This window comes from Ruditapes philippinarum, unplaced genomic scaffold (genome assembly GCF_026571515.1).
Source record: "Ruditapes philippinarum isolate M1 unplaced genomic scaffold, ASM2657151v2 ctg4936_1_1_1_1, whole genome shotgun sequence".
NCBI lineage: Eukaryota > Metazoa > Mollusca > Bivalvia > Venerida > Veneridae > Ruditapes > Ruditapes philippinarum.
Genome location: NW_026865652.1, coordinates 27,042 through 41,282, shown reverse-complemented (window position 1 = coordinate 41,282; position 14,241 = coordinate 27,042). Strand labels below are relative to the sequence as shown.

At 32.9% G+C, this 14,241-nt stretch overlaps 1 protein-coding gene across 1 annotated transcript; it reads right to left on the bottom strand.

Moving 5' to 3' along the window:
* Positions 1 to 447: 447 nt before the first annotated feature.
* Positions 448 to 13,036, bottom strand: LOC132729913 (uncharacterized). The gene is made up of 5 exons (XM_060715752.1): positions 12,650 to 13,036; positions 12,160 to 12,356; positions 3,607 to 3,814; positions 1,368 to 3,227; positions 448 to 909 (listed from the first exon to the last, which is right to left on the bottom strand). The coding sequence occupies exons 1-5, from the start codon at positions 12,927 to 12,929 to the stop codon at positions 626 to 628; spliced, it is 2,829 nt and encodes a 942-aa protein (XP_060571735.1). The 5' UTR covers positions 12,930 to 13,036; the 3' UTR covers positions 448 to 625.
* Positions 13,037 to 14,241: the final 1,205 nt, after the last annotated feature.

Here is a 14,241-nt window from a genome sequence, read left to right as displayed (position 1 = left end):
AAAATATAAAACTAATTGTTGTTAAAAATTATGTACTATGTACACTACTATTTTTACATTTTGTACATGTATATGAATCGTGGCCCTAAAGTCAAATGACTCGGTATTAATGTAACCCAGTGGTTAAGTACTACAATGAAGAGGCATGACCTTTTCCAGCAATGAATATCAGGTGAGCGATCTAGGGCTATAATAGCCCTCTTATTCTAAGTAATACGATGGCATTGTACCTTATAAAACATATGTACTATCCACCTTAGAAATACGGGGGTACTTTCGCAAATGAGCCATATACCTTCAAACTGTCTTTTATTGTATCAAAAGTAGTCGGAGGAATCCTCCCCTTTTTTTTTACCCCCAACACAGGACGGGTATTTTACCAGGGTCTCGCTTGTCGGCCAGGCTTTTCTTTTGGACAGGGGATTGAAGTTACAAATTACTTCTAAGTCATATACTTCTCCAATTTATATGTGTGATATTATAATGAGTATCTGCATATAAAGGTCATGATTTGTTCGCTATAAAAGTGAAATAGTTTATTAAAACGAAGTTTTGAAAGACGATTAAAAAAATTGCAACAAAATTTACATCCTTAAGAAAAATAGAAAAGTTTGTAAAACAGTAATTAAGACATAAATCTTTGTTTGTGTTGGAAGCACGATATTTTCGTAAATGTGACGGAAGTTGTTGCTTTGTGAAATACGGTTTGGTCAGTGACAACAATTTCCCGCCTGACAACGTATTTATCCAAAGCTTCATTCAACTGCTGTTGAAATTTTTCAATGTTTGATGTTGAGAAGTCTGCAACAGCTAAATTCTCTAAATTCATTTTCTTTTTGTCTCTGACGTTCAAAAAATTGAATTTCTTCATTTTTCCGATAACACATTGCTCCCCTTCCTTTTGTTTATCTGAAAATGTACAACTTATCCATTAAATTTATACATCAGAGTGCAGAAGTAATATGGTGAGAGAGTAGAAGTAATGTTGGCAGGAGGGATGGGAAAGCACTAAGCAACTGTCATTCGTTATCCATCGTCCAATTTATACATTTAAGATTCAATGTACAAATAACACATATTTTTACTTAGTACATGCACTATTTAATTATGTTTAACTGTGTTCTTCTCATATAACATCTTAAAGTTTTTTGTTTGTTTGAAAAACAATTCAAAATTAACTTGAGACTATTTTTAATATGAGAAAATATATATTATCTTTTCATTTCGCATTTGGTTAGTTATCCTCTTTGGTTGAAATCTATACATACAGAAACTATTTGCAAAATTATTGTGCATATGAAATCAAATATAATATAAGCTCGTACATACAGATTTTTTCACGAAGAAGTCAAAACTGAGAGTTTTACCTTGCTGCTTTTTCTTGCCAAATGGACGTGTTTTTAGTCGCCCTTTCTTGACACTTTTAACCGGCGAGATTTTGCTGAAGACATTGAGAGCATTCTGCATGGTGTAGTACTTTTCGAGGACTTTAATAAACCCGCCTTTCTTTTTCACTTTACTGCGTCGTTTCTTTTTGAGACGTTCAACGCTATACTTCATGTTAAGCTTCTTAGTATCAAAACTTTCTTCCAATGATTCACTACTTGATGACTCATTAGAGCCGGTATCGGACGAGTCAGTTTCATTATCAGACCACATTTGTATCTTTGGGAATATTGTGTTTTTCAAACATGGTGTATAATTATCATTTTGTCTAAGCGTAGAAATAGTTTTTTCTTTACGTTCAGAATTATCCTTTTCTCTAGTTGTAGAAATAGTTTTTTCTTTACGTTCAGCTCTAGGTGTAGAAATAGTTTTTTCTTTACGTTCAGAATTATCATTTTCTCTAGGTGTAGAAATAGTTTTTTCTTTACGTTCAGCTCTAGGTGTAGAAATAGTTTTTTCTTTCCGTTCAGAATTATCATTTTCTCTAGGTGTAGAAATAGTTTTTTCTTTCCGTTCAGAATTATCATTTTCTCTAGGTGTAGAAATAGTTTTTTCTTTCCGTTCAGAATTATCATTTTCTCTAGGTGTAGAAATAGTTTGTTCTTTACGTTCAGAATTATCCTTTTCTCTAGGTGTAGAATGGTCTTTTTCAATATTCTCCACTACTAAGTGCCTGTTTCCTTTGATATAATGATCTTTGCAAGGTTCAGAGTCGGTGATTCCGAGAACCTCTTGTCCATGTTCGTAAATATTTGACATAGAATCCGTTCTTTTTTTATCTTGAAGTTGAGGTATATTCCTACGTTGTTGATCAGATTCTTGAACAGCTAACGTACGAGTGATACCGGTATTCCCCTTGCCTTTACATTCAGAATTATCTTTCTGTTTGTTTCCTCGAGTAAATGATTGTTTGCGTGTACAACGGCGATATGTATTAATGTTTCTTATTTCTTCTGGAATATTCCCAATAGTAAACGATATGTTAGATCTGTGCGTTTCCCTTTCTTTATAGTATCTCTCAGCAATTTTCTTACTCTTTTGTCGGACTTTGTTTTTGTATCTAGGGTCGTAATCCTCATCAGATTTAAAAAATTCTATAAATTCTTCAAGTGTAGGTAATTCATCAGGCATTTTTATTGTTTCATTATGCATTCTGAACGCCTCGAAATCTTCACTATCAAGTTTTGGTAGTTCTGGGAGTATGCTTATTTTCACACTATTTCCTCCTCTCTCTTCTTTTTGGCGTTTAGCTTCTTCCCGACGTTCATGCAGGTCTTTCTTCTTTTGCTGAAGTATCTCTTTTGTGCCCTTTAGATGACCTTTGCAATGGTCCTTCAGGTCCGAAAGATAAAATTCTTCGCCAAAGTATTCATGCTTTTCTCTAAGCTGTTCTTCCTCGAGGTTTTCTCCTTTTAAATCGCCTGTCTCTGATATGAAATCGTCATCGAAATCAAGAGAATCTGATCTCTCCCGAGATCTGTTTTTGAACGCAGGAGAGATATTTTTTAAGACGCCAAAGTCTTCTTGGTGTTGTAATGAGCTTTCTTGCCTTTTCTGAAAGTAATTAAATGATTGTTGTGTTTTGTCCAATGGAGATGATTGTATTGTAAGCGGGTGTCGTCCTTTTACTGTTAAAGTTTGCTGTCTGATAGGTCGACTGCTGGTTTGGGGAGTGGCAGTCACGTCAGACTGTCGTTTGCTTTGTTGATTAATAGATTGTACTGCGGTAGATTTGAGCGTATCAGTTAATGGTGATATATTTGCACCGCCGACCCTCATTTCTGGAATAAGAATTTACAAAATGTCTTACATATGTGTTATGAATCGGTCTGTATAAAGTAAGGAATTTTAAGAAAAGGATAATGTTTTAATGTGACAAATGGTAATTTATTATAAAAAGATGGCGAGCTGATGTATGAAACATTATTGATTAAGTGTTCAAGGCTTCATAGTAGTTCTAAGTGTGACTTGTGTAACGAAACAAATGCGAATTGAAATGAAAGGCGGTCGATTTTGGTAGATTTTGTAACTATTTGTTGTTATTAAGTATAATCTGTATATAAATTTTATATTTTATGTAAAATGATAAGTTGTCAAAATCATGTTTTGAGTTGTAATTTATTGTTTTATCTGAAGAACATGGAGACAAATTACACATACGCCTCTCTCGACGTTTGCTTGGCATTTCTGCTTTGACTGACAGCGACTGTATAGTTTCACCTGCTGTTTCTTCAATCTCGGATAAATCGGCATCGTCAAGTTCAAGGTAATCAAACGCATTAAGTGTGCTTTCATTCGGCTTGTCCTTTATCAAGTGTCCAAAATGCGCAAACTCTATCAGCAGTGTTTCTTTTATACCACCAGCATACTATAAACAAAATAAACGTCTTATACAACCAACACACAAATTTGCGGCACACACACGCGCACGTGTTTTTAACAATTTAACTTGTTAAGTCATTTCAACACTTCTTTGCTTTAAACGACGTTTTCTCTAACAATACTTAAAATTTATGTTATGTAACAAACATAATACAAAGAACGAAGCCAACAAGGGAGAGCTATATTCACTGAACACAGTCCCAACCAGTACCAAAACAGAGAGAGATGAAGAATCCCTAAAGATAGTCGAAAACGACATTTGAAAATGAGCCGCATTATGACAAAACCAACATAATGGGTTTGCGACCAGCATGGATCCAGACCAGCCTGCGCCTCCATGCAGTCTGATCAGGATCCATGCTGTTCGCTATCGGTTTCTCTACTTGTTATAGGGTTTATAAGCGAACAGCATGGATCCAGATCAGACTGCGCGGGTGCGCAGGCTGGTCTGGATCCATGCTGTTCGCAAACCCATTATGTTGGTTTTGTCGTGACGCGGCTCAAATGTTGCAGGCTCCTGTTCATGCCTGGTGCTGGAAAATGAACGCTGCCGTACACACACCTAGCACGGTTTTAGCATAGAAATTAGAAACATCTGCGGCGGTTATCATAGAACCTTCAAATGCACACTTTCATACCATTCATTAAGAAAAAAGAGTGTGTGCCGCATTAACGAGTTTCCGCATAAACGAGAAAACAATGGGCGTAATTAAATGCAGAGGATCAGGGGTTATGAAGCCTGCATATCACAAATAAGACGTCAAAAGACATAGAGGATATTTGTTTGTTTTGCATGTAAGATTGAATTTCACTGATTGAACACCAGATGCAATATTTTCACGAGTGGCGTAGCCACGAGTGAAAATATAATAGCTGGTGTTCACAAATGAAATATATTTCAATCTTATTGTAAAACAAATAAATTTTCTTTTTATTTTATGCTTTTTAAGTGATTTTAAGTTTTTTTTATAGATTTTGCCGCTATAAAACGTCGCGCATTCTCCTTTGTGACGTCATCACATCATGACGTCACATCATCAATTTTGAAATATAGTTCTGTTAAATTTCTCTAATTTTGTTACATTTTTAACATGATGTATGGTGACATCGACTTTATTTTCCTATAGAAGCAAAATTTACGTATGGCGGCATTTTTTTCTGCTTGTTATTCCATTTAGTTTGATTTTCTTTTCATCCGCATTCAGATAATAATAAATGGTGCAAAATAAATAATATGGCCTTAAATCCAGATAAATCAAAATGTATGGTAATAGGAACAAGACAAAAAGTAAATATTATGAGAAAATTAATTCTTAAGATAAATGAAATAGCTCTTGAAAATGTAACTGATCTAAAAGTCTTGGGTATTTGCATAGATAACAACTTAAATTGGCACTTGCAAATTGACAATGTTTGTAAAAAACTTAACGGAAAAATTGCCTTATTGAAAAAAATATCGTATTTTTTGCACTTTGATATGAAATTATTGTTTTACAATGCATATATATTGCCCATTATGGACTATTGTTGTATTATATGGGGTAAAGGAAACACAAACTACATAAATAATGTTTGTAAGTTACAAAAACGAATTGCTAAAATCATTTTACAGCAACCTCAAAGATCTCCGTCAACAAATCTATTCGAAACTCTTAATTGGTTACCGTTCCTTGACAGATGCAAATACCACACGGCGGTGCTTGTTTTTAAAACTTTAAATAACATGGCACCGACGTATATGACAGAACTGATGACTTTATCCGACAACAAAATATATAACTTAAGATCTAGGTCACGGAAAGATATTGTATTATGGACAAGACCTAAAACAAATTATATTAAAGACACATTTTCTTATTATGGCATGAACATTTGGAACAATATACCTTTAAATATTCGTAATGTTAATAACCTTAAATGTTTTAAAGAAAAATACAAAGCATATCTTGATGTTCATATGAATGAATGAGTGATCGAATGAATGAATGAATAAATATATGAACGAACGAATGAACGAACGAACAAATGATGCAATATACATATATGTTTAAACAAAAATTGTTGAGTGCCTATCGAAAGTATATGAGTTGTATTATTCTAAAAATTACATATTATACATTCATTTTCTACCTATGAATGTCCTGTTGTTGTTGTTGTTGTTGTTGTTGTTGTTGTTGTTGTTGTTTTCTTTTTCAGAAGGCCACTTTGGAAATAAGATATATATGATTGTTATTGTATGTTCTTAATGTGTAACCTTCTTTAAATAAAGATATTATTATTATTATTATTATAGGTAAAGTCCGGTTACAGTGAAAATTATATTTTATAAATTTCACTAGTGGTTTATCAGAATATAATCATCTGATATATTACAATTAAACACTGGAAAGCATGAAATAAACATTTATCACATAAAAACGATATAACACTAGTGTTATAACACTTTGACGTGACGTAAAAATCATCCGGTCTGAATCGTACACACACTTTCTGTTTCAAAGTAAATAACAACAAAAACACTCTCATGTAAATGTTGTTGATTCAGTTCTTTATTTACAAACATACCCTTTTGTTTACGAGTTATTTCATGATCTGGTCATGCGGGGGGATATTCTGTTCTGCGCATGCCGAATATTGATGGGTTACACTTTAAATTCTTCTCAACGTTATCTCAGGAGACAATCGTAACAATTTTTTTATGATAAAAAGTAATTTTAAATTTAGTTCAAACAGTATCTCATCGTTGTCTTCTACAAAGAAATGCAAATTAAGACATATAAGGAAATCGTAAGACCATGGGAGGAAATTCTACATGAAATGTAAATAAAACAGATTTTTTGGCTTTTGCAACATGCTACATGATGACCAAAAGGACATTGAATGACAAAGAATAGAATTCCATTTGAATATCAAACTGTTTCATACGTTTAAGGATCATGAAGAATCAATACGTTAATTGAGTTAAACGTGTTAATTTCAATTACACCCTATATATTGGCCTCTTCATAACAGGCATGTCTGTCGTTTGCCATTCAATAGTCGTAGTTTCCTAGCTGATTATATCACCTGGCATTGGCAGCGTAGACATTCAACTTTTATTTGAAAAACTTGAAAATAAAATTGACTCAAAATTTGAAATTTTTGATACGAAACTTCAAAAGCTAGACAATATTGAGAAGCAAATATCTAATTTGACACAGAAAATGACCTCCATTGACACTAAAGTGACTTTTCTCGAAACAAAAGTGAACAGTTGTCAAAGTCAAATCACCGAAATTGAGGCCAGTAGAGCGTACGACTCTAGTTCATGTGACGAAATTCAAGCAAAACAGCTTTCAATTGATAAACAGTTAGACCAAAACAAAAAGAGTCACCAGGCAATCCGCAAGGATTACGAGTCTTTGATCTGTGATCATAACCGGGTATCGGAAGATTTGATTGATATTCAAACAAGATCAATGCGGGATAATCTACTTTTCTACGACTTTGCCGAGTGTGAAACCGCTACAGAGCGCAAGGAGGAAAATTGTGAAGCAAAAATCCTTAAATTTTGTAAAGAAACACTCAATATGAATGACGCGGATGAATCTATTAAAATTGATAGAGCGCACCGAATTGGGCAATACAAAGTTAATAAAAGACGACCCATTGTCGTAAAATTCAACTATTTCAAAGATAAGATAAATATAAAACAGAGAGTCTTTGACAACAGTGATTTGTCCAATCGCAGTGTTAGTGACCAATATCCGGTTATTGTGCAACAGCGTCGTAGATTACTATATCCGTCCCTTAAGAAAGCGCGTGAAGCAGGCATACGTGCTAGTCTACATGTTGATAAGCTATACGTTAACAATAAAATGTACACGGTTGACGCGCTTCCTATACCAGAGATTGAGAACCTTACATCTTTACCCGGTACTGGAACTAATAGTAACCCGACACGAATGGAAACTGCTGCCCCCGGCAATATACATTAGGAACCCTCATGGGAATACCTAAATGTACTCTCTTGGAATATACAAGGCTTGAATTCTAAACTGAATGATAGTGATTTTTTAAACTTTATTTCTGGTTATGATTTACTACTTCTGACGGAAGCATGGACATCTAAATTTTCGAATTTAAAAATTAATGGGTTTGAGTATGCAAACTGCCCAAGACCAAATAGTAAATCGAAAGCAAAACGGAATAGCGGTGGCATAGTTATATATTATAAGGAAAAATTTATTAATAAATTAGAAATAGTGAGCATTAATAACAAAGGAATAATTTGGCTTAAGCTTAAAAAAGAATGTTTTGGATCTGATAAAGACATTTATATTAGTACTTGCTATATACCACCGGAAGACTCATATGTTTATAAAAATGTTAACTCAACCTTATTTGAATATGATTTTTTTGATAACCTCAATGAAGAAATCCGTAAATATAGTGACCTAGGGCATGTTTATTGTACGGGAGATTATAATGCGAGGACGGGTGAAAAACCCGATTACGTAGACAATATTAACTTGGACCGGTATGTAGTTCTCCCACCGGAAGTGGAAGAAAGCACCACAACACGTAAAAATACGGACACTCATGTGAACTCTTTTGGAAACAAATTATTGTCAATGTGTAAAGAAAATAACCTACGTATTGTTAATGGCCGGCTAGAACCCGGCGATTGTACTTTTCATTCTAAATATAGAAACAGATCGACACAGAGTACAGTAGACTATTTAATAACAAAGTTTGAGAATTTTTCATCTTTAAATGACGTATGTGTTATGGACATGACTGAGTTTTCTGATCACTGCCCAATTTCTTTTTCAATAAGCTACAAAAATGATTTAAATATTAATTATACCAGACCTGAAAAACAACAAAAAATTATATGGAACAGCGATGAAACAGAATCTTTTTTAAATCTATTGGAGGCAAAAAGGCATATATTTGACAATTTGTCACAGAAACTTGTGTTGGGCGAAACTGATGTTGATAATTGTGTAAATTCTTTGTCCGACGAAATTTTTGAAATCTCTTTTAAGTGCTTTGGGAAAACATTTTGTCAAAAGCCTTGTAAAAAGGTTAAAAAAGCTGCCTGGTTTAATGTGAATTGCAGAAATGCTAAAGCAGATTTTTTGAATAAAAAAAGAGCCTTTAATGTAAATAAGTGTAATGATAATAAGTTGTTATTCTTGTCAAGTAGACGGGAATATATAAAGGTTAAGAGACGAGCAAAAGCGATATTTTACTCTAAAGAAAAAATTAATATGTCACAAATGTCAAAAACCTCACCGCGTAAGTTTTGGAAATACATAAATAAATTCAAACGTAGCCCGTCGGATAGAAACAACTTAGATTCAGATAGTTTTGTTAACCATTTTTCAAATATTTCTAATTTGCAGCACAGTAATTTTAATGCAGACGATTTTATTCAGTCACGTGATGCACCGTTATATATTGACCAGTTAGATTGTCCGATCAGTGTGGAGGAAGTGTCGAAAACTATATCTTCGTTGAATAGAAATAAGAGTGCTGATTATTTAAATATTGTTGCTGACTTTTTCATTGATGCTAATATATTTATAAGCCCATATTTGTGTACTATTTTCAATAAAATCTTTGAGACTGGCATTTACCCAGAAGCATGGTGTAAAGGGGTAATTGTACCTATTTATAAGAAAGGTGATCCCGAAAATCCTTCAAATTACCGTGGCATCACGTTAGTAAATTGTATGGCAAAAATATTTTCCCTAGTACTACGTAATAGGTTAAATAAATGGTGTGAATCAGAACAAATTTTTAACGATGTACAGTTTGGTTTTAGAGATTCTAGATCTACAGCTGACGCTATTTTTATTCTACATTCCCTTATCCAGAAGATACTTGACAACAAATCAAAACTATATTGTATTTTCATAGATTATGAAAAAGCGTTTGATACTGTAATAAGAGATGCATTGTGGATTAAATTGATTGAAAATGGCGTTAGCTGTAAAATGGTTACTATGTTAAAATCCATTTACTCTTCTGTATTATCTTGTGTCAAAATTGATTCTAAATCAAATTTTTCTGATTTTTTTGAGGTAACTCTAGGCTTAAAACAAGGCGAGCCATTATCTCCCTTGCTTTTTATTTTATTCCTTAATGATATTGATCAGTGTATAGATCTTAACAAAATGTCTAACAACGACCTAAACCTTTTATCTAAATATTTGTTACTTTTTGCGGATGATATTGTGTTGTTTACAACTGACCCTGCAAGCTTGCAGGCACAAGTTGATAATGTTTTTGAATATTCATGTAATTGGGGTTTGAAGATAAATGTTAATAAAACTAAAATATGTGTATTTGAAAAACGTAAGTCAGTCCATAATTTTAATTTATTTATAAATGGTCAATTGGTTGAAAAAGTAGATAGTTTTACATATTTAGGAGTGAAATTTTCTTACACAGGTAGCTTTGTTGAAGCTGTGAAAGCACTATCAGATCAAGGTTTAAGAGCTTACCACAATCTTCTCGCACTCTTTGATAGAGTTAAATTCGATGTTAAAACAAAATTATACTTATTTGAAAGAATGGTAGCTCCAATCTTATTATACGGGTCAGAGGTTTGGGGTATATATAAGCTGAAAGATATTGATAAACTACAGATAAGATTTTATAAATATGTTTTAGGTGTCAAAAGACAGACCCCAAATTGTGCTATCTATGGGGAACTAGGTAAATTTCCTTTGTCTGTTCTATGTAAGGAAAGAGCTTTACAATTTTGGAATAAAATCGTTAAGCGCCAGCAGGCGCCTATATACCATATTTATTTAGACCAATGTATTAATGGGAATGAAAAATGCTGGGCTAAACGCGTTCACTCTGTTATTACTGATATGGGCTTCCCGTACATTATTTATGACTATGCAGTTAATGTCAATTATAATATGTTATTTAAGCAGAGAATAAGAGATCAATTTTTACAACAGTGGCATGACTGTATAGATAATATGCCAAAGCTTGACTACTATAAGAAATATAAAACACAGTTTTGTTTCGAGGTTGTCCCTTATATTCAGAACTGAGAAAATCTTTTATAAAACATGTATCTTTTCCAACTTTAAATAAGTTCTATTCTATTATGTCATCAGGAAATAAAAGTAGAATATTGCAACTATGTAAATTTTTAGATAAAGCATTCGCATTAAGATCTAGTGTTTTAGAAACAATGCAAGAATTGTAAATTTGATATGTTTCTGCACTTTATGTGAACATTGTGTATTTGTATTGAATGTATGTCATATTTCAAGTGATTTATGTATGTTTTGTATGTATTGCCAAAGGCAAAGTTTTGTCGAAAAATGCAATAAAATTTGAATTGAATTGAAATTTAAAGATTAATTTCAATTCACGATTTCAAAAAAAAATCGAAATGCTATGTCCGGTAAATTGAGCTGTCTACACGATTTTCTGTCTTATAATGCCCTACTTTAAAGACACATTTCTACGGTCAAATGTTTAATGTCATGTTTGTTAAAGTAATGTTTACTTTTATAATGTTTTACACCACTCGTGAGAATACTGTTTTTAAAGCCCACTCGATGAAATAAAATTTCATCTTACACACAAAAAAATAAATATCCTCTATGTATTAAGAACTCAAAATTATTTGGGTAAAATTCCATTCTTTTTTTACTATTTCAAATAAAAGTTACAGCGAAAAAACATCATATTTTGTCCGGTAATATGTAGGATCCCAGTAGCGTTGTTTGCGTTCTACTAGAGGCGCGTCAATGAAAAATCACTCATTTTAACAGTTTACTGTTCTTATTTTATATATGTGATAAATAGTAAGAGGATATGTTTTCGTTTGAGTGAAATATGGAATATATTTTCACGAAACATGATAAAATGCGACATATTTTCACGAGCCGGGACGGCGAGTGAAACTATGTGGCATTTTATCATGTTGAGTGTTGATATCCTTTATCTGTGGAAAGATAAAGGCAAAAGTAAATGAATTTCTATTCTCAGCATAAAAAACCTTACATGTGTGTTGCTTATAAATAGCTTGTAATATAGAATCAATTATTTTACATGAATTTAATGACATGTATCTATTTTGCACAATTTCCGGCTCCTTAACAACTCTCTGGTTTGCAAGTCCGTTTTGAACAAACATAATTGTTCTAGAATGATTACGGATGGTAGTATAAAGTTCTTAAGTAGCAAGGGAGGTGACTGTAATTAAAGCTCTTCGATTTAAACTACGAAAATAAACTGGTTGTTTGAAGTCTCATACTAAACAACATAAAGTAAACAAGAATATAATTTCCTATACAAAATAAATTTCCATACCCCTTCACCTAATTTGTAGCATCCAGTTCTAGGTCGATTGTTCCTAGCAAACGCATAGGTTGTATGACGCACTGCGACCCCTTCATTCTCTAGCCTATAAAGTCCAATGAGAAGCTGGTCTAGGAGTTGACCTTCTAGAATACGAATTGAACACCCCTTCTGCCACTCATGCGAAAACAAGTATTCAAAGAAATTTTCTGGAAGAACAAAATAACAAAAAATTGGATTCAAATACAAAAATTACTATTAATAGCGGATGTGGTGATCTCGTGGTATGATTTACATGTCAATACAGAAGTGGGTTCGAGCTCTACTGCCTGGTGTCATATGTTATCTCATGTGACAACAATACTGGATAAAATATGCTGGAAGATAGAAATAATACCATTTCACATGTCTGTATTTAAGTATAAATATCAAAGAGTAAATTAATAATTGTACCGTTATTATCGATGTAAATTCTAAATTAATTTTTTTTTAAACATCTTACCGATGGATATTTCCTTTGTATCTAGAGAATTGTCATTGTGAAAACTTTCACATAAAACCAGAGACTCGAGTGGCTGAATATATTTGCTTTCTTCCGGCAGAAAATTCTCAAGGTCGATATTTTCATCTGTCTTCTCCAAGAAAGGGTTGAGGTTAAACCAGGGTCGCTTGATATGTCTCTGGTTTAGAACGTATCTGGCCTTAGAAAACAACACATCATGTTTCACTGAAGGAATTTTTTGTTGAACATCCAAATACTCATCTGACCCCGCCCTCCGCATATTCCGTGTGTCACCAGTAATCTACATTTTCTTCGTTTGATTAAAAATAATGGAATTTCCTTATGTAAACGATAGCTGTTGCTTAGACAATAAAGACGTTTATAAGACGTTATGACGTCATCAGTATAAGCGATGCGCAAAAAAGACTGCGCATCGTACTACGTTGACGTCATTGACGTCAGGGTTTTGCTGTATCGGCGACATCTTGTAACAACTTTAGATCTTAAACTAATGTAAAAAGTGTAAAATATAACTTATAACTGAGTTTTTGAAATGATAGAGCATTTAAGGGGGAAAACCATAAAGTTTATTGATAATTTTTGTTATATTTCCTTGAACTATATTACGGCTGCAGCTCACAAGCATCGTCATCTTGGACAGCAAAAGGCATGTTTTTGTCCAATATTTTTCTGTCGTTTAATACGTTTGTTTATAAATAACTATAACAATGACGTTAACACTATTATAAGGTTGAGAAGCATGTTTTTTTCACCCCCTAATTTCAAAACAGTGACAAATACAGTTAACTACGGTGTTCCTTATGGCCAGCGCGACAGTACGGTGGTGACAGTACGACAGTACATACAAGTCAATGCATTTCGAAAATATTACCCCCCCCCCCCAAAAAAAAAAAAAGAAAAAGAAAAAAAAAGATAAAAAAAAAAAAAAAAACACGAAACTATTTACCTTGTAATAATATATAAACAGGATTTTAATTTAGATATATTCATAGTAAAATATCGTATTTTTACATTTTTGGTTTATACAGAATTTATTTTAGTTCGATTGTGTAGGAAGCTATTAGCTTATAGACACACTTTCGAATCTGTTCCTGGAACCAACCAGTACTGAGCAATGAGTGTAAAGTTTCTTTCTCAAGGAAACAACGGCTGGCCCCTGACGGGGTTTTGCCGCATATCAAAATTTTAAGGCTTAGATGCAAGTACATATTTTTAGTATTAAACGAATTTGTATTGGATTAATGATGAAAGTGAAGTTCCAAGGGCAATACTGTATAACTGTAAATGAACCGAAACTAACTGTTAACCCTATACAACATCAAATAATGTGAGGCCCCCAACATGTCGTTTTAACGAAAATTTTATATCTCTCTAATGACATAAGACGTAAATCTCTTTACCAGTTTTTATATTCATCCCAATATTTTTTAACTTGACAGATCAATGAATAGTTGTGATAAAAAGATTCTACTAAAACTATCATTATTTTGTAAAAAACATTATGCTAAAATTTAGATAATTAATACTTCTCATTGTCCGTTCCCATTAATTTTGTTACAATGTAAAATACA